At 42.3% G+C, this 22,853-nt stretch overlaps 1 protein-coding gene across 1 annotated transcript in view; it reads left to right on the top strand.

Moving 5' to 3' along the window:
• The window catches only part of LOC107299369 (ATP-binding cassette sub-family C member 9-like), a gene marked incomplete at its 5' end in the record, with an annotated part of 68,410 nt that overhangs the window by 28,237 nt on the left and 17,320 nt on the right, over positions 1-22,853 (top strand). The window contains 11 exon segments of the mRNA XM_029286761.1: positions 229-313; positions 3,092-3,172; positions 4,275-4,412; positions 5,292-5,417; positions 6,032-6,128; positions 6,861-7,087; positions 9,554-9,702; positions 12,294-12,363; positions 14,375-14,532; positions 16,090-16,182; positions 21,566-21,668. Of these exon segments, the coding sequence (XP_029142594.1) occupies positions 229-313; positions 3,092-3,172; positions 4,275-4,412; positions 5,292-5,417; positions 6,032-6,128; positions 6,861-7,087; positions 9,554-9,702; positions 12,294-12,363; positions 14,375-14,532; positions 16,090-16,182; positions 21,566-21,668 (1,327 nt within the window).

Raw genomic sequence — 22,853 nt, forward strand, 5'->3', positions numbered from 1 at the left:
AGCGGCGTTGTAACTTTGAACGATCACTAAACAAACTGTTGTAAGTTGAGGACTGCCTGTCATCTGTTTTAACTGTTATTATAAATCGACCAGCCTCTGTAGAAACTGTCTTCCATCTGACTTCCATCTCTAGTCCATCTTTGTTCCAGATTTGATTTGCTAGCCTTTAAAACCTTCCAGTCTTCTCTGGATCTCATGCTTTTTTATATATATATATTTCTTTTACAGATACAAAGCAGTCACTGATGCCTGTTCCCTACAACCTGACATTGATCTGTTGCCCTTTGGAGATCAGACAGAAATTGGAGAAAGGGTAAATTCAGAAGGAGGACTTTGTTGTTATTTTTCGGACACTCCAGCATTATTAAGAGACCCCAGAATGCTGGAGTGTATCCACTCTGTTGCTCAAGCAACGACCTCTGGATCCTCAGGCTGATTTTGTGTGGTCCTTCTGCGGGAGATCATTTCAGACTGAGGATCCAACTGGATTGAGGCGGTGTAGATATTTAGTTAAAAAAAAATAAATTAGGTTAGAATTGCCCCTTCCTTGCAGATGGATGCTTAGGAAAGAAAGAAGCAGGACCAAAATGGAAATTATCGTCCTCCTTCTCCTCATCCTACCTTTTCTCCAGGGGCTCAAGCCATCAGCTTTACAATTTTATCCCAATTTTAACAGCCCTGTGAGATAAGCTGAGCTGAGAAACAACAAGTGGCCAAAATTCACCCAAGACGTTTTCATGACTGGAAGCAGATCAGATTAAAAACCGTGGTGGTGCAGTGATTAGAATGCAGTATTGCGGGCTAACTCTGCTCACTGCCAGGAGTTCGATCCTGAGCGGCTTAAAGTTGACTCAGCCTTCCATCCTTCTGAGGTTGGTAAAAGGAGAAGCCAAATTGCTGGGGGCAAAATGCAAATAATGCTGACATTGTAAACTGCCCAGAGTGTTGTAAACCAGGGGTCCTCAACCGTGGCAACTTTAAGACTTGTGGACTTCAATTCTCAGAATTCCTTCCTTTAAGTCCACAAGTCTTAAAGTTGCCAAGGTTGAGGACCCCTGCTGTAAACCACTCTGGAGTGTTATATTGCTGAACCTTAGTCTTCCAAATTTAGTCCTGTTAGTCGTAAAGATGGCTTTGAAGAAATACGATCTCGGGAAACACAGCCTTTAGAGAAAATCAGATTATCCCACCCTTGCATTCATCCTACTACTTAGAACATAGAATAATGGAGTTGGAAGGGACCTTGGAGGTCTTCTAGTCCAACTCCCTGCCCATGGTAGGAGATATCTATGTCGTTCTGGACAAATGACTGTCCAGTCTCTTCTTGAAAACCTCCAGTAATGGAGCATCCACAATTTCTGGAGGCAAGCCGTTCCACTGATTAATTGTTCGCCCTGTCAGGAAATTTCTCCTTAATTCTAGGTTGGATGTCTCTTTAATGATCTTCCACCCGTTTCTTCTCCTCCTGCCTTCAGTACTTTGGAGAATTGGTTGACCCCCCTCTTCTCTGTGACAGCCTTTCAAAGATGTCACTGCCCAGCCTATTGGGCAGTTACAATGCCTTTTCAATGCCTTCAATATTTTATTACCCAGCTTGGGATGTCCACCTTAAAATTAAGTGGCTGGTTTTACCTGCATTTTTCTTTCTTGCCTACTACTGCTTCTGCATGTGTTGCCACTCCTGATGAGGTTTGTCATGCCATCAAATGGCTTTGAGCTTCATGGCAACTTCATGGAGCAAGTATGAAGTGCTTCACGGTTCTTGGCCAATCCGTTCCGTTACCAGTTAGCTTTGCCATAAGGTGGTATTTATAGCTCACAGTGTTTTGGAATGTCTTATCCCTGCTTATTACAATTGTATGAGAGAGAGAGAGAGAGATTCCTTGGAAAAGACCCCGATGTTAGGAAAGATGGAAGGCGAAAGAAGAATGCCTTAGTAAGGCCACACTTGGAATACTGCATCCAGTTTTGGTCACCACGATGTAAAAAAGATGCTGAGACTCTAGAAAGAGTACAGAGAAGAGCAACAAAGATGATTAGGGGACTGGAGGCTAAGACATATGAGGAACGGTTGCTGGAATTGGGTATGTCTAGTTTAACGAAGAGAAGGACGAGGGGGAACATGATAGCAGTCTTCCAATATCTCAGGGGTTGCCATAAAGAAGAGGGAGTCAAGCTATTCTCCAAACCGCCTGAAGGCAGGACAAGAAGCAACGGATGGAAACTGATCAAGGAGAGAAGCAACCTAGAACTAAGGAGAAACTTCCTGACAGTTAGAACAATTAACCAGTGGAACAAGCTGCCTCCAGAAGTGGTGAATACTCCAACACTGGAAGGTTTTAAGAAGAGACTGGACAGCCATTTGTCTGAAATGGTATAAGGTTTCCTGCCTGAGCAGGGGGTTGGACTCGATGACCTCCAAGGTCCCTTCCAACTTTATTATTATTATTATTAAGGGGATGGTGGAGGAGGAGATATCTAGATAGTGTCATCAACACAATGAATATGAATTTGGGCCAACCCTCCTGCCCACTGCCCCACCCTCCAGAAACCCCCTGGATCTCCCCCAACCCTGCCCGGCCCCCACAGGCATCCCTCTCCAGGAGCAACATCAAGCAGGCCACACCCACCCTGGCCACGCCCACCCAGTCTGCCATGACCACCATAACCACGCCCACCCAGTGGGCCACGCCCACCCGGCACCCGGCAATACATAAGTGGGTTTTGGGTTGCGGTTTGGGCACTCGGTCTCTAAAAGGTTCGCCACCACTGCACTGGCATGGAGGGCGGGGCTGGGGGGCTGGCTTGCTATGGCCCATGGGGTTGTGAAGAGTTGGACACAACTTAGCAACTAAACAACAACAATCCCTGCTTATATGCCAAGATCTTTTTTCTTCTCCTTTAGACTGTTCACACTTTAGGTAGCCAACAGCGCTGAGATTGAATAAACCAATGTCATATAAATTTGGAAGAAGTTTAGTTTTAGGATGTTTTTTTTTAAAAATAGTTGGTATTTTTCAAGGGCTTGTCCATAAAGATGCTGCAATGTTTGGGCAGTCGACTGAAAATTATGGTTTATTATACCCATTAGGGAATTAATTTGAGCGGAGGTCAACGGCAACGCATCTGTGTCGCTCGAGCGCTCTACCAAAACACCAGCATCGTCTTCCTGGTAAGTGAAAAGCACTTTAAAAGAGGCAAAAGCAGTTTCAAAACCAGGAGAAAGAAGAATCTAGGTTCCATCCAAAACGATCTACTGTAGATCTGTGTTTCTACAACCTTGGCAGCTTTAAGCATGGCTGGCTGGGGAATTCTGGGAATTGAAGTCCACATGGCTTAAAGTTGCCCAGGTTGAGAAACACTGATCTAGATCAGGGGTCTCCAACTTGTGGGCCACAGCCTACTACCGGTCTGGGGCCTATTCACAATCAGATCACGTGAGTGGCTGGCTGGTGTGCACAGCCCCACTCCCTTGAGCGTCGCGGGGGCTTGCAGCCCCACTTGTGCGAGCATTGCAGGTGCTCACGACCCCATTTGTGTGAGCGCTCAAGGCCTCACGCGAGCGCTCGCGGCCTCACTCGTGTGAACGTCACTGGCAAAAATCGGCCGTGACTCATTTAACAAGCACCTTACTTAGCAACAGAAATTGTGATCTCAATTGTGGTCGTAAGTTGAGGACTCCCTGGCTACTTGGCTGTTAGATATTATTTTTTCCACCCTGCCCCCCCAGTTTATAATACCAGATTTGGATGGCAAGGCAAATATTCAGTGTTTGTATGTGTTGACAATATACTGAAAATGGGAAAATAACTTGCTTCTTTTCAGAGTTCCCAAACTTAGTAAAAATATGAAAGTGGGAGAAAGTTTTGTCTATCGTGTCCCTGTATCCCCTCACCAAATTTTTAGGTGATGCATCAGCTAAAAAAAAGTTGCCCAATCTCACTTAGAGGTTTAAGACAGCTATAATTTTAAAGAGATGATGACTGTGAAAAACTCATTAATTTAAAGGAGGAAAGTAATATTTTAACTGAATTAATTTATTGGCCAAGACCAAAAAATGCGTAAGCAAATTAAAGAAGGAGATCTATAATCATCTTCTATCTCCCCTCCATCAGCATTGAGAGTGCGGTATTGAATATTATCAGTGGGAATGCCATTCTACCAGTATGTGTAGCAGAAGTAAGGTAGCGATAACAAGAGGTGCTGGAGACAATAAGATAGAATATAATATCTCTTTTGTGAGGCTTTGGTTAATTTCCTATATGGAATTCCAGGATGACCCATTTTCTGCCTTGGACATTCACCTCAGTGACCACTTAATGCAAGAAGGCATTGTGAAGTTCCTGAAAGATGACAAGAGGACACTCGTCTTAGTGACTCATAAACTGCAGTATCTTCCACATGCTGACTGGGTAAGATGGGTGGGTGGTGGATGGATGGATGGATGGATGGATGGAGGGAGGGAGGGAGGGAGGGAAGGAGGGAGGGAGGGAGATAGATATATGGATGGGTAGATGGGTGGATGGATGGATGGATGGCCGGATAGACAGACAGACAGACAGACAGACAGACAGACAGACAGACAGACAGACAGACAGACAGACAGACAGACAGACAGACAGACAGACAGACAGAGAATTATGGATGGATGGGTGGATGGATTGGCCCAAAGTCCCCCAGCTGACTTTCATGGCCAAGGCAAGACTAGAACTCACGTCTCCTGGTTCTAACCCTAGACCAAACAGGCTATATGACAAACATGTCTATATCAACGAAGACAAGGGTAAAGGATTCAGGGGCAGCATTTTGCTTCAACGACTGGATACAAATCGATTCTCACAGATGTGGTGTCTAAGCAAGAGTCATGGATGAATGAAATGTAGGTTTGATCTCAGAATTCATCTGCTGCTCAGAATTCATCATGGTACAAAGAAGCTCTTTTGTTACTGACAACTGGAAGAGAAGGCAACTAGTTAAGAAGACATCCTTGGTAGAAAAGTGATGTTAATCTATGCCATGCCATCTCAGATTTATTATCTGATAATAATATTAAAGTGTGCTGGCTTAATTCACTAAGTCCCAAACAGAACACCTGTAATCTATGCATAGACTCTATTAAGCTCCCAGGACTGACGTCTAGAATCAGTTCTGAGGTCAACAAGGTCAGCACCGGTAGATGATTCCAGATGCCTCACGCTACAGTTTTTATAATTTCACCCACAGATAGATTTCCGACATCCAAACAGGCAGATATTTATGGAAGAGCTTCATGGTTTACTTTTCCTTCTTAGATCATTGCCATGAAAGATGGCACTGTTCTCAGAGAAGGGACCCTGAAGGACATCCAAACTAAAGACGTGGAGCTGTACGACCACTGGAAAACTCTCATGAATCGTCAAGACCAGGAACTGGAAAAGGTAAATATGAAGAGCGGGAAAATGGAGGCCTGGTTTGATCCATACGTGCTGACCTTTGGTGACATTTCTATCCAAATCTTCTTTGATGTAAGTCTCTTGGGGAAAGGTTGCGGTGGTCACATCAAGAAACAAGCAGGCAAATTCAGGTCTACCAGTGTTAATTGAAATACATGCTACCACTAAAATTGTAAAATTGCTAGCATAATAAAACAGCAATCCATTACTAGACTGTTGGGGGCAATAGACTGACTCTCTAAACTGCTTAGAGAGGCTGTAAAGCACTGCAACCTTGGCTCTTTTATGACTCGTGGACTTCAACTCCCAGAATTCCTGACCCTTAGGGCAGGGGTAGGCAACCTTGGCTCTTTTATGACTCGTGGACTTCAACTCCCAGAATTCCTGAGCCAGCCATGCTGAGGGGAAAGGGAGAGGTTTCCATGCTGAGCCATGCTGGCTCAGGAATTCTGGGAGTTGAAGTCCACGAGTCATAAAAGAGCCAAGATTGCCTACCCCTGCCTGAGGGATAAACCCAACCCACTCCTCAGGTTGAAATGATAGTCCTCACCTCACATTCTAAAAAGTCTTTGTAACAAATTTTTAATGCCCCTATGCAGGATATGGACGCTGATCAAACTACTCTAGAAAGGAAAACTCTCCGAAGAGCCATGTACCCAAGAGAATCAAAAACACAGCTGGAGGATGAGGATGAAGGTACTGTGGGTGTTATTTTGTTTGATTTGTTAAAAAAAGGGGGGGTAATTATGCATGACTGTACATTAAAGCAATAAACGTGAAGCCTTTTAGGTCTCATACATGCTTGCTATGAATGACTTTCTAGTAAGCGGCATTTCGTCAACAGTTAAAAGGCTAAAATTTGAAAATAAGTTGGCAACAGGAAAGTGGGAGGTAGGACCCCTCTCTCCTTGAGACTCAGGATTTTGCTGACCTAAAACATATGAAGAACAGTTGTAGGATTTGGGTTTGGCTGGTCTAGAGAAAAGAAGGATGAGGGAGGACACGATAGCAGTATTCCAGTATTTGAGAGGCTGCCACAAAGAGGAGAGGGTCAACTTATTTTCCAAAGCACCTGAAGGCTGGACAAGAAGCAACGGATGGAAACTAATCAAGGGGAGAAGCAACCTAGAACTAAGGAGAAACTTCCTAACAGTGAGGACAATTAACCAGTGGAACAGCTTGCCTCCAGAAGTTGTAGGTACTTCATCACTGGAGGTTTTTAAGAGGCTGGACAGCCACTTGTCTGAAATGGTAGGGGTCTCCTGCTCAGTGACTATCGTCGCTTTGCTACTAGAACCTGGTGGTGCAATTATGAGGCCATATTTGAATGTCTATCACTACCTAGAATCTCACTATATCTCTGTTGATCTTGTGGGGGATACTAAATTGTCCAGGTTAATTGACTCAGTGACATCTGTAACTTTTCAGAGGAAGAGGAGGAAGAGGAAGAAGATGACAGCATATCTGCTGCAATGCCACTCAGGATGAAGATGCCCTGGAAGACTTGTTGGCTCTATCTCACTTCGGGTGGTTTTCTTCTGCTCTCCTTGATGATCTTCTCCAAACTCTTGAAACACTCGGTCATGGTTGCTATTGACTTTTGGCTGGCTCAGTGGACATCTGCGAATCAGACCCAAACGCTTTGCTCCAAAAAGGTAGGTGAATGTTTAATGGCGAGAGTAGGACCTTGATTTAATGACTTTCTTGTTTTTCTTTGAAGACATTTTTCTTCTCATCCAAGAAGCTTCTTCAGCTCAGACTGAATGGTGGGGAAATGGAAGGATTTATACTCCTTGCAGACAGCTGGTCATTTGCATTCTTTTAGAGAGTCGTTGATGCCCCTGGAGGCTTATCTGTGTTGTCAGGGTCACCTGAGTGGTGCAAACGGGTGTGGAGCCTTCTTGGAACTGTTGAACTGTTGCAAGGAGTATAAATCCTTCCACTCCCCATCATCCAGTCAGGGCTGAAGAAGCTACTTCGATGAGAAGTGAAATGTCTTCAGAGAAAAACAAGAAAGTCCAGTTGCCTCATGGAAAAAAAGCACCTTTGGGACAACCCATGACCTGAATGATTGAGAATCTCCATAGATATTTAAGTAATAACAATGGAGAAGAAGGCAGGCTGAAAAAGAGTCTCTGATGAACTTGTCATGGTTCCGACAGATGAAACCCATCAAAAGAACTTCAAGGCAAGAATTCTTCCTTAAAGAACATTTTATTCAGGAAACAAAGTATCGGCACTACATAGTTGAACCCCAAAACTAAATTCACTGGTTAATTGTTCTAACTGTCAGGAAATTTCTCCTTAGTTCTAGGTTGTTCTCTCCTTGATTAGTTTCCATCCATTGCTTCTTGTCCTGCCTTCAGACGCTTTGGAGAATAGCTTGACTCCCTCTTCTTTGGGCCAGCCCCTGAGATATTGGAAGACTGCTATCATGTCCCCCCTCATCCTTCTCTTCGTTAAACTAGACATACCCAATTCCAGCAATCGTTCTTCATATGTTTTAGCTTCCAGTCCCCTGATCATCTTTGTTGTTCTTCTCTGTACTCTTTCTAGAGTCTCAGCATCTTTTTTACATGTGTTGGAAATGTCTGCCATCTTGAGTTATTTGTAAAAATAATAATAATAAAGGAGGAATATGAATAAATAAACCACTTTCATATGTTTCCAAGAAAACAACATGGAATATCCATGAACTTACGAGAAGTCATTTCTGACTTTGAGTAGATGTTACCTAATCTAACATTTATTAAATAAATACTTAACGTCACCCCTGAATGTATTTAGTCTCATTCCTCTGTTTACATCAGTAATAACAAACTGCAGCATTTAAGATTAACTCTGCGGGCCACAGCCATAATTTTTCTCCGCTGCATCAGCAATGCAGAAAGTCAAACTGAATAAACTTTCCTCAGTGTTAAATTAGAAATGATTTCTCAGTTATAAATACCTCCGGATAATTCTTCAGGGGGGAGGGAAAAAAAGCTGTAATAAGCACTCAGTGTTAAATAGCTCTCCACGTCCCCTTATTAATTGTGAGCTGCCCAGAATAAACGTATCCTCTAAAGCGGTCAAGTAAACGTGACAGGGACATTCTGTAGAGATTCAAGGAAATCTCTTTTTCTGTCTGCTGCTGGAAACTTAGTCACAGCTTAGCAAGAGAGTTCTCGGAAATGAACTAAGGATCCTCCTTCACCAATTGCAGGAATTTCAAATCCCCTTTGGAGGGTCTGTTTAGCCCGGTGTGAAAAGAGAGATGAAGGACTCGAACTAAGAACGGCATTTTATGCAAACTGGTTGAGCTTCTGCAAATAATGTTTGGGGTTTGCCGTGTTCTGCTTAAATAAAATCCCAAAGCTGTTTGCGTTTGCAAGTCGGTGTCGAAAGAAAAAATCTTCATCAGGGTCCAATCCAAGCGGGGAATAAACAAAATGGAGACCGCTTTAGAAAGAAGGTTGTAGTTTATTGAAGAGGAGAGCCAGACAGAAAGATGGCTCTGAAAAAACTGACCACATGTAGCAGAGAGTGGTGGGTTTTTATACCTTCTGGGGCTCTTGAGGTTGTTTTCTGTTCCTGTTTGAGGCTTTTTATTTCCTGTGTCATGCACTTTGACCTGGGTCTGAGCGTGCCCCTTTGGCATTGGTGGGTTAATCCTGTTCTGTTCTGTCTTAGGGTTTGGGTGGGGTATGTAGATTTTAAGGGTCTTTGTCTTCCTAATTTCTTCAATTTCTAGCTGAAAGGCTCCAACCTTTCTGAAAGGATTATTGAATTTGCATTTCTAAAAGCTGGCCTCTGCCTAGGGGGTGGGGCTGGTTTCTGGGGGCTGGTTTCTGTCTTTTTAAAAAGATCTTCTCCATTATTCCTTTGGGGAAATATATTCTGCCTTTTTAACATTCCCCCAAATGTTTCCTTCTCTGGATTCTTCCCACATCAGAAAACTCAGCAGCTCATTGGTTTGACTGCCAAAGCATTTCCTGAAGGCTAGAAGAGGGAATCCCTTTGCCAGGTCCCAGACTGTTGAGGGCATAATACTGACTCTGTAAATCGCTTAGAGAGGGCTGTAAAGCACTGTGACACAGTATATAAGTCTAAGTGCTATTGCTATCCTTGTTTTGGAACAGACATGCCACGTTGCAGTGTTCAGCATTCTCAGTGGGGCAGGCATTGTTCTCTGCCTTGTCACGTCTTTGACCGTTGAATGGATGGGCCTTGCGGCTGCTAAGAACCTTTATCATGATCTCCTCAACAAGATCATCCTCGGACCCATCAGGTACAGAAACATCATGTTCCTCTTGGTAGATAGAAGCAGCCACTGAGGTTCAGAACTTGGGTTGGAGAACCCAGGAGCAAAGATGTAGTGCCTAGTGGATGGGTCTTTAGGGGCTAGACTTCAAACAGCTGATCATTGCTGAGAATAGTATTTGGTAGATTAGTGGAGAAGACTGAATGCACTTCAAGTAACTGGATTTTGGTAAACTCCAAAGAAAAAGAAGTATGTATGATTTGGTCCATCAATCCACCATCCACTCACATATTTAGTTGCCCAAAATCATAATGGAGGTGATATGGGAGGCATGTCAATTCAATAAATAATTATCTATCTATCTATCTATCTATCTATCTATCTATCTATCTATCTATCTATCTATCTATCTATCTATCTATCATCTATCTAGCTAACTAGCTGGCTAGCTAATATTTTATTAAATTTCTATGCTACTCCAATCATAACTATAGCTTAATTATTGTTTTAGGAAAATAACACCACCTGCAAGGCTGTTTAGCCAGTGGTGGGATTCAGCCAGTTCGCACCAGTTCTGCAGAACCGGTAGCTAATATTTTGTTGCCCAGGCCCAGAACGGACTTCCGGAAGAGGCATCTACACAGAAAACCAGTTGTTCACATATTTGAATCCCACCATTGTGTTTAGCCCTTTCTTCTGCAGATGAACTGCTCATACTGAGAAACAATGACTGGATCAGTACTTAGAATACGCTATCTTATCTCAGCTGCAATAATTCAAAGGACCACTAGAAGGCAGCATAAATAGTTTTATATCCACTTTTACTGCCCTCTCTTGGCCATTAAGATAGTTGCAGCACAGATCTTAATATCCACCCAGCTCAACTCTATTGGTTCTTCAAATCACTTGTCCCAGCGGAGCTGATGAGGTACAGTACTCTGCAGTAAAAATTTAGTTCCTTCAAAGTGGCTCAAAAATTGAAGGCTCCAGGCCCAGTTGTCTATGACAACTCACTGCGGCCAACTCGCCATGGCCAACTCACTGCAGTCAACTTGCCATGGCCAACTCAACATGGCCAACTCACTGCAGTCAACTTGCCATGACCAACTCATTTATTTATTTATTTATTTTTATTTTATTTATTTATTTTTTAAACTTCTATGCCGCCCTTCTCCCCAGAGGGACTCAGGGCGGCTCACAGCATGTTAAAAAACAACACAAAAAACATTTCCCCTATAAAACCAATTAAAAAGCAAATATATTAATGGCTGTGTCATTATTAAAATCTTTAAAAAATTTTAAAAATTATTCCCTATTTAAAATTCACCCTAGGTCAGTCCCGCTTGTTGAAAAAGCCATGTCTTGAGGGCGCGGCGGAAGGTTAGGAGATCCGGAATCGTCCGGATCTCGGGGGGTAGTTCGTTCCAGAGGGTGGGGGCACCCACAGAGAAGGCCCTCCCCCTGGGGGTCGCCAGCCGACACTGCCTGGNCAAGTTGCGTGCCCTCTCTGAGGGGGCCAGAGTCTCGCCCCCTATAGTCAGCGATGGAGTCAGCTGACTATGCCGGGGCGCCGGCAACCACAGCCACTCGGTCTTGGAAGGGTTGAGTCTGAGTCTGTTCCTCCCCATCCAGACCCGTACGGCCTCCAGGCAACGGGTCATCACGTCAAGGGCATCGTTGGGGTGGCCTCATCACGGCCAACTGGCCACAGGACAAGAGTTATCCTAGTATCAAAGAAATGGTGGAATAGAATCATTAAGAAAGCATGCAAAAGGAGGAATAAAATGAAATGTAAAATTAAAATTATTTTAAAATTATTTTAAATAATTAAATTGAGTTGTTGAATTGTCCTGCAATGAATAGCAAGTTGGCTGGAGCCAATTGACCATGGCAAGTTGTCCCATTCGACCAGGCCCTGCTTTTAGAAACCTCCTGGAATCTCATAACCATAACTTGATCCAGAAAGATGTAACCTACCTACCTTCCTTCCTTCCTTCCTTCCTTCTTTCCTTCTTTCCTTCCTTCCTTCTTTTCTTCCTTCCTTCTTTTCTTCCTTCCTTCCTTCGTCTTTCCTTCCTTCCTTCCTTCCTTCCTTCCTTCCTTCCTTCCTTCCTTCCTTCCTTCCTTCCTTCCTTTCTTTCTCAATTTTATCATCTGTCCCAATCAGAAGAACCTGGGAAAGATGCAGCATTCCAAAAATATAAAAAAGAAGCATCATAAGATCAGTTGGCTACAAAATGGATGAAGGGAACAATTAATAAGCGCTGACAGCTGAGTGGAATAAAACCAACTTTTGTAGTCTTCTCATGTCCCAAAGGAGGGAACTTTGTCAACAGTCACAAATAAAAAGTTCCAAAATGTGGGGGCCACTCCAGAGAAGGCCTTGTGTTGTGTTGTCCATGTCTCCTTCATTTCAGGGAGGGAAGGGAAATTTTGCCTAGATGATTTCATCAAACGGGAAGATTTGTTTGTCGTTCAGTTTTGGAAAGCTGGCATCTGATGTAATTTAGTGTAAGAGAAGGAACTGAAACAAATGAAACAAAATAAAATAATCATTTATAAAATAAAATAACTGGGTTATACTGTATAACCGTTTACTATTCCTTCCCCCTTTACAGATTTTTCGATACGACACCTTTGGGGCTAATTCTGAACCGTTTTTCTGCTGATACAAATATTATTGATCAGGTGAGCACCTTGATTTGTTCTCCTCCCCTGAGCACATAGTATCAAAGCACAATTCCCTCCTCCAATTAACAGTCATAAATCACATTCTCCAATTAGTTTGAAATGCAGGCTTCCCCTCCAGTTCTCCAGCCCCCAATTCTTATCATCTCTTATTTCAATAACCATGGTTCTCATGCTCGGTTCAGTGTTGTTATGTCTAGCTAATGCACATTCCTTCCCCCAGCATCATCTAACTCTAACTCTAAGAGTAAAACATGAGAAGAAAATGGTTGCATCTCTATCTGTTGTCAAAGCAAAAACATCCGATGTTAGCAGTGTTGACACGCTGTGGGGAAATGGATATTTTATCCAGATCAACGGTCCCTATCCCCCAGGCCATGGAAGTGGCGGGTGCTCACACAAATGGAACTGTGTGCACGCGTGCTTGCCCACTGCACACACAGAACCATCCCCTCTTCCCCCTCCCTACAGGCTGCAAAACCAAAAAGGTTGGGGAACTCTGGCCTAGATAGGTTCTCCATGTATGAAAAGGGATTTGTAGCCCCTTTACAGGTTTCATGTGTGGTTGGAACAGTACACAAATCTTGAAACAATGCTGATCACACTGCAAAACAGGTAGTCCTCACTTAACCACCATTCATTCAGCAACTGCTCATAGTTACAATGGTGCTGAACACGTCGTCATTGTTGTGGTCACTGCGGTATCCTGTGGTCATGTGATTATGATTTGTGACCTTGACTGCTGGCTTCCGTGAAGCAAAGTCAATGGGGAAGCTGGCAGGAAGTCAAAATGGTAATCGCTTGACTCCAGGACACCTCAACCACCCAGGATGTGCCTAACAATGGGAACTGGTACTGTCGTGAGTTGGATCAGTCATGTGACACCATGTCTTATAACTGTGTTGCTTAGTAACAGAGTTCCTGGTCCCAATTACCCTCAGTGGAATAGAATAGAATAGAATAGAATAGAATAGAATAGAATAGAATAGAATAGAATAGAATAGAATAGAATAGAATAGAATAGAATAGAATAGAATAGAATAACAGAGTTGGAAGGGACCTTGGAGGTCTAACCCCTTGCTCAGGCAGGAAGCAAGGACCACCTGTATATGTTATCCATCCTCCTGCAATTTTAATTGAGTAGAAAAGGAGTTGGCAGCTGGGATGAGGCAAGAGTTCTAGCCAATGAGAGCCTGCCTGATGTGCAATTTTAGAGGACACGCTGCACAAATATCTCCCATCTTGTCTTCTACAGAAGCAGGTGAGTTTTATTCAATATGCATAGATCCATAGGGGGAGAAAGATTCAGGTTACATGGTAGGGAAGCTGAGCATCACGCAGGATTTTCCAACGTGTTTTTAACTGTTCCTCTGTCTATTTTTCCTTTTGAGGGGGCCCTTCTTAAATTTGAGATTAACCTTCTTTCAAATAAATGCTGTAACTGGATGGCTGTAGAAGAAGATCAGATAGAGCTGGGAGGCAGAGTTAAACGTGTCATCAGCTTAGAATCTTTATGTTGCCACAAATAATCCATGTCTATCCCCCCCCCCCCCCGTGTTCCACTTTTTTTTAGCGCCAATTTAGTGCTGGCCGTTGGTTAGATTAATGTCAGGAGCAAAGCATCAGGACCATAGGTTAAGCTACAGCACAGAAATCTGTACACAAAAATCTAGTCAACTAAAGGTCAGCACTAAATTGGCCCCAGATAAGAGTCAAAGGAATTCAAGGTGAGGCTGGACTTCGATTGTTTGTGGCAAAATAAAGACTCTAAGCCAGGGGTAGGCAACCTTGGCTCTTTTATGACTCGTGGACGTCAACTCCCAGAATTCCTGAGCCAGCCATGCTGGCTCAGGAATTCTGGGAGTTGAAGTCCACGAGTCCTAAAAGAGCCAAGGTTGCCTACCCCTGCTCTAAGCTAATGACACATTTAACTCCATCACCCAGCTCTGCCTTCTCTTCTACCACAGTGGCTGTGGTTTGACATTACACTTATCGCTTATGTTTGCTGCAGCACATTCCACCAACTGTGGAATCCCTCTCCCGTTCAACATTACTCTGCCTTTCTGCTGTCGGGATGATTTCATATGCCACCTCCTACTTCCTACTTGCTCTCCTGCCTCTTGGAGTAGCGTTTTATTTCATCCAGAAATACTTCAGGGTTGCATCCAAGTAAGTTTTTCGTTTCTCTCTTTTTTTAAAAAAACAAAAACAAAAACAAAAACACAAAGGGACCAAATATTTAACTAATGGTCGACATTAGAATTGTGATGTTTGTTATCACTAGCAGGGGGACTGTTTGTGGCAGCATTGGGCAATGTGCAGTCATAAGAATGCATATTCAAGGTTCTTGGCTTAAACCCAGGCAAGTCCTCAGGCTAATTTTAAACAGTGGTTTTGTCCAAATAATTTAAACCTCTGGCAACAGCAAATAAAGAAGAAAAGGAGGGTAAAAGGGAAGGAAGAAAAAGAATCTAGTGATTAAGACATTAGGCTAAAAACCAGGAGACCGTGAGTTCTAGTCCTTCTTTAGGCATGAAAGCCGGCTAGGTGACTTTGAGCCAATCACCGGGAGATTGTGAGTTCTAGTCCCGCCTTCGGCATGAAAGCCAGCTGGTAACTTTGGGCCCCGTCACTTTCTCTCAACCCACAAGGTTGTTGTTGTGGATAAAATAGGAGAAGGAAGAAGTATTAGGTAAGTTTGCTGCCGCGAGTCATTTATTTTAAAAAACGACAAAGGAGGGATATAAATAAATAAAACAAAAATAAATAAGTGGGTATCTGAAAGAAAGATTGACTCAAGGTTTAAGATTGGTAAATAAGACGTTAGAGATCCTGATTGAATAAAGATTAATTAAATATGTGAACTTAGTGAGAAGATGTTTGTTTTTGTATTAATATGTTTGTTGTGGATATAATAATTATTTGGATCGGATTTAAATTTTACTGAGAGGGTTAAAAGAGTTTTACATAAATATTGATTGATTGATAGATTATAGATTTAAAATAGAGTAGAAATGTATTTTTGGAGTAATATTCTTATTTTTAGGAAGGATAGTTATTTTGTAATGGAAGGAGAATAAGAGGGGTTGATAAAAGAAGAAATGATATTAATAAGTGAGTCACTGATTATGTTAAGGAAAAAGGGAAAGGAGAGACACCTGAAGTGTTAATAATATGGTTATCTAAACCAAATTGGAATATGGTCATTGTAAATAGTAAAGCTCAATACAGGATTTGGATTCATATAGATGAAATTTTATTGATGATTGTTTTGATTGATTGAACTTTATTGAAAAATACATTAATTTGAATATATTATATTATTTGAGGGAATAGAGAGGGAGTTTTTAATGATTTAATCTGAATTACATATGTATGATTTTGCTTTTGGATAATTGATTACCCTGTCACCACGTTGTTTCTCAAGCACTTGGTTGTAAAAAGAAAAAATCAATAAAACTTGTTTTATAAAAAGAAAAAAGAAAGAAACAGATACTTTTGAAAGAAAATGGGTGGCTTCCTCCTCTGTTGATGTCTTAAGATCCTTTAGATAGGTGGCTTCCAATGGATAACTTCCATTGTTGCATAACGACAATAAAAGATTGTCACCTTTTTGGTTAGGGAGATCAAGCGATTCCATAGTTTAATAAGGAAAACGAGGTATTTGTTTACTAGAAATATGGTTTCTTCTTGGCTTACAATTTACCTTCTTTCTCTTGGTAATAGGGATCTCCAGGAACTTGATGATAGTACCCAGTTGCCTCTACTTTGCCACTTTTCCGAGACTGCAGAAGGCCTCACGACCATCAGAGCATTCAGGTTGGCAAATGAGAAGCCATTTTAATAGTATTAGAGTCGTTTTCTGCTTCTACCTCCCCTCAGCAAGATAAACCACGTTCATTTTTGCCACATCTTTATGAAGTTGTCTTTTTCTCATTTGGAGACCTTGAAAGAGACAGCCTAAAAGTCATCCTTTAGAGCAGGGGTGGGGAACGATGGCCCTTTTATGACCTGTGGACTTCAACTCCCAGAATTCCTAAGCCAGCATGGCTGCCTCTGGAATTCTGGGAGTTGAAGTCCTCAGGTCATAAAGGGGCCATAGTATTCATGGTATTCATGTAGTGCAGGGATCTTCAAACCTGGCCCTTTTATGACTTGCTGGCTGAGGAATTCTGGGAGTTGAAGTCCACACGTCATAAAAGGGCCAAGTTTGAAGACCCCTGATGTAGTGCTTCCTGGCTTCTTCCAACACCACGTCAAGGCAGACTCAAAAAAGGAGTGTCAAATCTGTTTTCTCACTCATTCTTCTGGAGGGATTATTATGGCACTCATGGGGAACAGAGGGAATTAAGTCAAAATAGGGATCCAGCAATGGAAGCATCAACTCTCTTGTCAATGTAGTTGACTGCCAGGTCAATGTAAGTGAACAGCAATTGAGCAATGGGAAAAGACCCTTAATCAGATCAATTGTACATGGAACGACCTTCATTTGCTCCTGCGGCACTGAAAACAAAAACCACAACAAAAATCTGTGGTCAGCATAAAGAGGAGAAAGAACAAAAGCTAGAACAGAAGTGAATTAGGATGTCTAGTTTAATGAAAAGAAGGACTAGGGTGTGACGTGATAGCCGTCTTCCAATATTTAAGGGGCAGCCACAAAGAAGAGGGGCTTAATCTATTCTTCAAAGCACTTGAAGGCAGAAGATGGAAAGTAATCAAGGAGAGAACCAACCTAGAACTAAGGAGAACATTTCTGATAGTTAGAACAATAAATCAGTGGAACGACTTGCCTCCAGTATTGGGTGTGCCAATACTAGACGTTTTTAAGAAGAGATTGGACAACCATTAGATTAGTATGGGGTTTCCTGCCTGATCAGGGGACTGGAGGCTAAAACATATAAGGAACAGTTGCTGGAATTGGGTATGTCTAGTCTAACGAAGAGAAGGACGAGGGGGGACATGATAGCAGTGTTCCAATATCTCAGGGGCTGCCCCAAAGAAGAGGGAGTCAAGCTATTCTCCAAAGCGCCTGAAGGCAGGACAAGAAGCAACAGATGGAAACTGATCAAGAAGAGAAGCAACCTAGAACTAAGGAGAAACTTCCTGACAGTTAGAATAATTAACCAGTGGAACAACCTGCCTCCAGAAGCGGTGAATGCTCCAACACTGGAAGTTTTTAAGAAGAGACTGGACAGCCATTTGTCCGAAATGGTGTAGGATTTCCTGCCTGAGCAGGGGGTTGGACTCGATGACCTCCAAGGTCCCTTCCAACATCATCATCATCATCATCATCATCATCATCATCATCATCATCATCATCATCATCATTATTACCACCTCCAAGGTCCCTTCCAACTCTGTTATTCTGTTGGTTTCATTCCCCTCTCCTCATCTTTGCAACAGCTAAGACCATTTTTTCTCCTCCAGAGTTTTATTAGAAAGCTAAGGTTTACTGGCTGAAGACTGGTAATTATTTCCCTTTGTTCTGAGTTCATTAAGTACCCATCCAGAAGACATGCATTCCCACCACAAGGTAACCTCTGAACAGCTCAGCCCTCTTCAAAGTGACCTTTCTATTCGTCATTTGGACAGGATGAAAAGTGCAGTAATAATAAGCAGAAGAGCACAATGAAGATGAGATGATGCAGATTGAGTGTGTCAGAGTTTCCATAGAGGGAGAGGGGGTAGAAAGGGGGGGGGGAATGTGCAACTGTCAGAGAGGCCAGAAACAGACTGTAGTTATTATCACGCTATTGGAATAATACATTCGGGTCTTGCATGGTGTGTAGGAAGGCTTTTTTGTGCCACAATGTTTTGCATGTGCAGTTCTTTGCACATCGGTGTCCTCTGGCGACAAACAAGTTGAGTTCGCACAACACCCTAGACAACGTAAAAATGGAAGTAGAATTCATGAGTTCTGCATTTTGTTGGAATGTAGCGTATGGCTTATTTATATAGGTTGGGCAAAGCCATCACAACAAACTATAATAGGAGCTCTCTGTTTGGGCATGCAAGGTTATGTGAACACAGGCACTCACTTCCATCAACCTGGATTCAGAATTAAGCCTTATGTGTGAACTCCAGCCACATAGTAATATAGGTCTATTAATCTAATAGGCAAAGTCAGCTAGAGGCACCGGGCTGCTCAAATTTGGTGTATTTTAAATCTACCCAAATGTGTTTGAATGAGTTAGAGAGTCAGTACAATTGTTTCTGTTTTGGGGGTGGGGAGTGGGGGGGAGAGCAGTCTGGTGGATTTGCAAAGCTGAATGAAAATTCACCCACATGGAGAACAAGAAAAGATTGTGACTTCTGAGCTGATAATATCATTTGTACAATTATAGATGAAAATACTTCCCTACACAGCTGGGCTTCTGTTTCCTTTCCCAGCCTGGAGTCATCCAGATGTGTTAGACCAGGGGTCTTCAAACTTGGCCCTTTTATGACTTGCGGACTTCAACTCCNACTGGAGGTTTTTAAGAAGAGACTGGACAGCCATTTGTCTGAAATGGTATAGGGTTTCCTGCCTGAGCAGGGGGTTGGACTAGATGACCTCCAAGGTCCCTTCCAACTTTATTATTATTATTATTATTATTATTATTATTATTATTATTATTATTATTATTATTATTATTATTATTATTATTATTATTATTATTATTATCTTGGCTCGAAGGAGACTTTCGAATTAAGCAGAATGTGAACGATCAGTTCCAATGAGACAGTGCTTATCTTCATGCAACACCGTTAGCCAAATAACAGAATAACAGAGTTGGAAGGGACCTTAAAGGTCATCTAGTTCAACCCCTTGCTCAAGCAGGAAACCCTATAGCTTTTCAGACAAGTGGTTGTCCAATCTCTTCTTTAAAACCTCTTCTTTGTGGCAGCCCCTTAGATATTGGACCACTGCTGTCTTGTCACACCTAGTCTTTCTTTTCATTAAACTAGGTATACCCAATTCTTGCAACTGTTCTTCATATGTTTCAGCCTCCAGCCCCCTCATCATCTTTGTTGCTCTTCTCTGCACTCTAAAATGGCTAGAATTAGACCTTGTGACTGATTCACACAACATGCTAAAGTTGGCTAATTTTACCGATACAGGAGAATATTTGTAACTCAGAATTGAACTGTGGAATCTTTGGTGCTGTCCGAAATTGGCTGTTTTCTTGCAGACATTTCATTACCCAGACTAGGTAATATTTATTGATGATGTTACCTAGTTTGGTAATGAAATGTCTGCAAGAAAAGAACCAAGTTCAGAGAACACCAAGGATCCTACTGCTGGCTAACTTTTTTTTTTTAACCTTGATTTGTATTTTCTTGTTTAGCATATGGTTCAAACTGAGCCTATTAGTTGTTTGATGATTCAAAGTATTGTGCGAATCCAGGAAATGGATTAATTCAGTCACCAGGTTAAATATATTGGGCACATCTACCTAGTATGCTAGGCAGAAGAAAAACAATTCCCGGTGTGTCTGTAGATGAGGAATTATGCTAAATGGGGTTCTTTCCCTACTTTCTCAACCCATGTTAGGGCAGAAACAATGGCCGTGATGGGTTGAACCAAGAATTAGCAACACCGTTGAATGATTTTAATTTAAAAATGGGAAAAAAAAAGATCAAAACTGTGAGATAGTGAGGTTCGGGTTTTCCTTTGTGAAAATGAGAAGAGTAATATACTATGAAATCACATGGGAAAATCCTGATATCTTGCAAAAGTTCACATGAATATGCAACATTTTCCCCCAAACACAGTGCAACCCTTCAGAATGTCATGCAAGCATGTCATGAGATGCTTGATGGAAGTTGTGAGATTTGGGACATTTCTTTTTTTTTAATGAGGACATCTCTAGGTCAGTGCATGAGATCATCGATGGGGTCCATCAAGTCTAAACTTTCATGACCCTGTATTGGAATGTTGTACTGTATTTGTTAGAGTTTAATGTGTTCTGGTAATCCCAACCATGAGGAATGTCAACGAGTAAGGGTTCCATGTGAGTGTGCCTGGGAAGAAAGCCAGAAGGAAGTGATCTCAGACTAGCAACCTCTTAGACAAAGACCAGGCAGAGTGACAAAGAGGGGCTCAGGGTAAATCCTTAATTCTCTGCCTATACCCTACTGCCCCCTTCTGATCTGTAGTCATAAGGTGCCGAAGAGTCAATGTCTTCAATAATACAGTATTATTAAAACTCACTATAAGGGTCAGGTAGACAATCAGATACAAGATAATATCTTTCCAGAGCAAGGCTATAAATAATGTCGTATTTCAGATACTGCTGGATTATAGCAAGTTTAGTCATTGTTGACCACTGATCCTGCTAGCTAATGTTGATAGGAGTGGAGTCCAGTCACAACTGTAGAGCAAAGACTCCAAGCCCAGCTGTGGCATTGGCTCTTTTTCACTAATTCTGGATAAATTTAATCAGCTGGGAAATTCTATTTCTAAGGAGCAAGTCCCACTGAACTTCTACATCAACATCTCTCCAAAGCACCTGAAAGCAGGACAAGAAGCAATGGATGGGGAAAAAATCAAGGATAGAATAGAATAGAATAGAATAGAATAGAATAGAATAGAATTAGAGTAGAGTAGAGTAGAGTAGAGTAGAGTAGAGTAGAGTAGAGTAGAGTAGAACCTTGGAGGTCTTCTAGTCCAGCCCCCTGCTCAAGCAGGAGAACCTTTACATTTCAGACAAATGACTAAGAACTAACTTAGAAGTAAGGAGAAAGTTCCTGACAGAACAATTAATCAATGGAACAACTTGCCTCCAGAAGTTGTGGGTGCTCCATCACTGGAGGTTTTGAAAAAGAGATTGTCTGAAATAGTATAAGGTCTTCTGCTTGAGCAGGGGGTTGACTAGAAGACCTCCAAGGTCCCTTCCAACTCTGTTATTCTGTTATCTTTGATCGGATTGGAAATTGAATTACGGAGGATGAGAAGAAGCAATAGAGGATAATTAATGGGGAGACATAAGCAAAAAAACCCCCAAAAACCCAACAACCTCTGCACAGCATCACTGCTTGCTTCCTAAAAACTCTTGGCAACTTCTTATACACAGCATTTGCTCAAATTTAGTTTTTTTGGGTAACTCTGCAACTGCTCCGTTCCCTTCCCTGGAATTCTGCCATCCTTTCTGCCTATTGCAGAGGGATGGCATCAGATGATTGAGTCATATAACGTCAGGATGGTTTTTCCCCTTTGCAGGCATGAGCCCAGATTTAAACAGCGAATGCTGGAACTGACGGACACCAACAACATTGCATATTTATTCCTCTCTGCTGCCAACAGATGGCTGGAGGTTAGGACGGTATGTATAACTTCATCACTGTCATAATTTGGAAATCTTTGAAGCCAACGATTGCTTCATTGGATACAGCAGATCAGGCAAAGATTTCTCATTGGGCTATATCTGGCAAAAAACAAACAAACCCAGAAACACCTAAAATAGATTAATGTAATTTTTGTAAAGGGTTTCCTACCTCCTTTCCTTTGTGGAGAAAATGAAGTCCTGTTATAGGACTGAGATGCAGAGGAGATGCTGAGTAGATCTCTTAATCCTTTTTCCTAAAACTGTCAAATCACAGAGATTATATCATTTGTCTTAAGCCACCTGTCCACTTGGCCCCTATAGTAGTTCTTGACTTATAGCAGTTCGTTCAGAAGTTATCAAGGAGAAAAGCAACCTAGAACTAAGGAGAAACTTCCTGACAGTTAGAACAATTAACCAGTGGAACAACCTGCCTCAGAAGCGGTGAATGCTCCAACGCTGGAAGAAGAGACTGGACAGCCATTTGTCCGAAATGGTGTAGGGTTTCCTGCCTGAGCAGGGGGTTGGACTCGATGACCTCCAAGGTCCCTTCCAACTTTATTACTATTAGTAGTAGTAGTATTACAATGGTACTGAAACATGTAACCATTTTTCACACTTATGACCAGTGCAACATCCCCATGGTCATGTGATCAAAATTTAGATACTTGGCAACTGACTCATATTTATGACGGTTGCAGTGTCCCAGGGTCATGTGATCACCTTTTGCAACCTTCTGACAATCAAACGTCAATGGGGGTTGAGCCAGATTCACTTAACAACCATGTTACTAACTTAACAGCTGCAGTGATTCACTTAACAAACGTGGCAAGAAAGGTCGTAAAAGGGGGGGAAATTCATTTAAGAAATGTCTCAGCAACAGAAATGTTGGGCTCAGTTGTGACTGAAGGTCGAGGATTACCTGTATTTCCTTGTCCCTGGACATCCTTATAGGATCACCAGCTTTAAGCATGGTGATCCTATATTTCTGCCACAGATTTTCTCTCACAGACCAGTACGCTCCCACAGAGCGGGCCTCCTCAGGGTGCCGTCGGCCAAGCAGTGTCGGCTGGCGACCCCCAGGGGGAGGGCCTTCTCTGTGGGTGCCCCCACCCTCTGGAACGAACTACCCCCCGAGATCCGGACGATTCCGGATCTCCTATCTTTTCGCCGCGCCCTCAAGAC

Source organism: Protobothrops mucrosquamatus, unplaced genomic scaffold, assembly GCF_001527695.2.
Source record: "Protobothrops mucrosquamatus isolate PMUCROS unplaced genomic scaffold, P.Mucros_1.0 scaffold4837, whole genome shotgun sequence".
In the NCBI taxonomy this organism is placed as follows: domain Eukaryota; kingdom Metazoa; phylum Chordata; class Lepidosauria; order Squamata; family Viperidae; genus Protobothrops; species Protobothrops mucrosquamatus.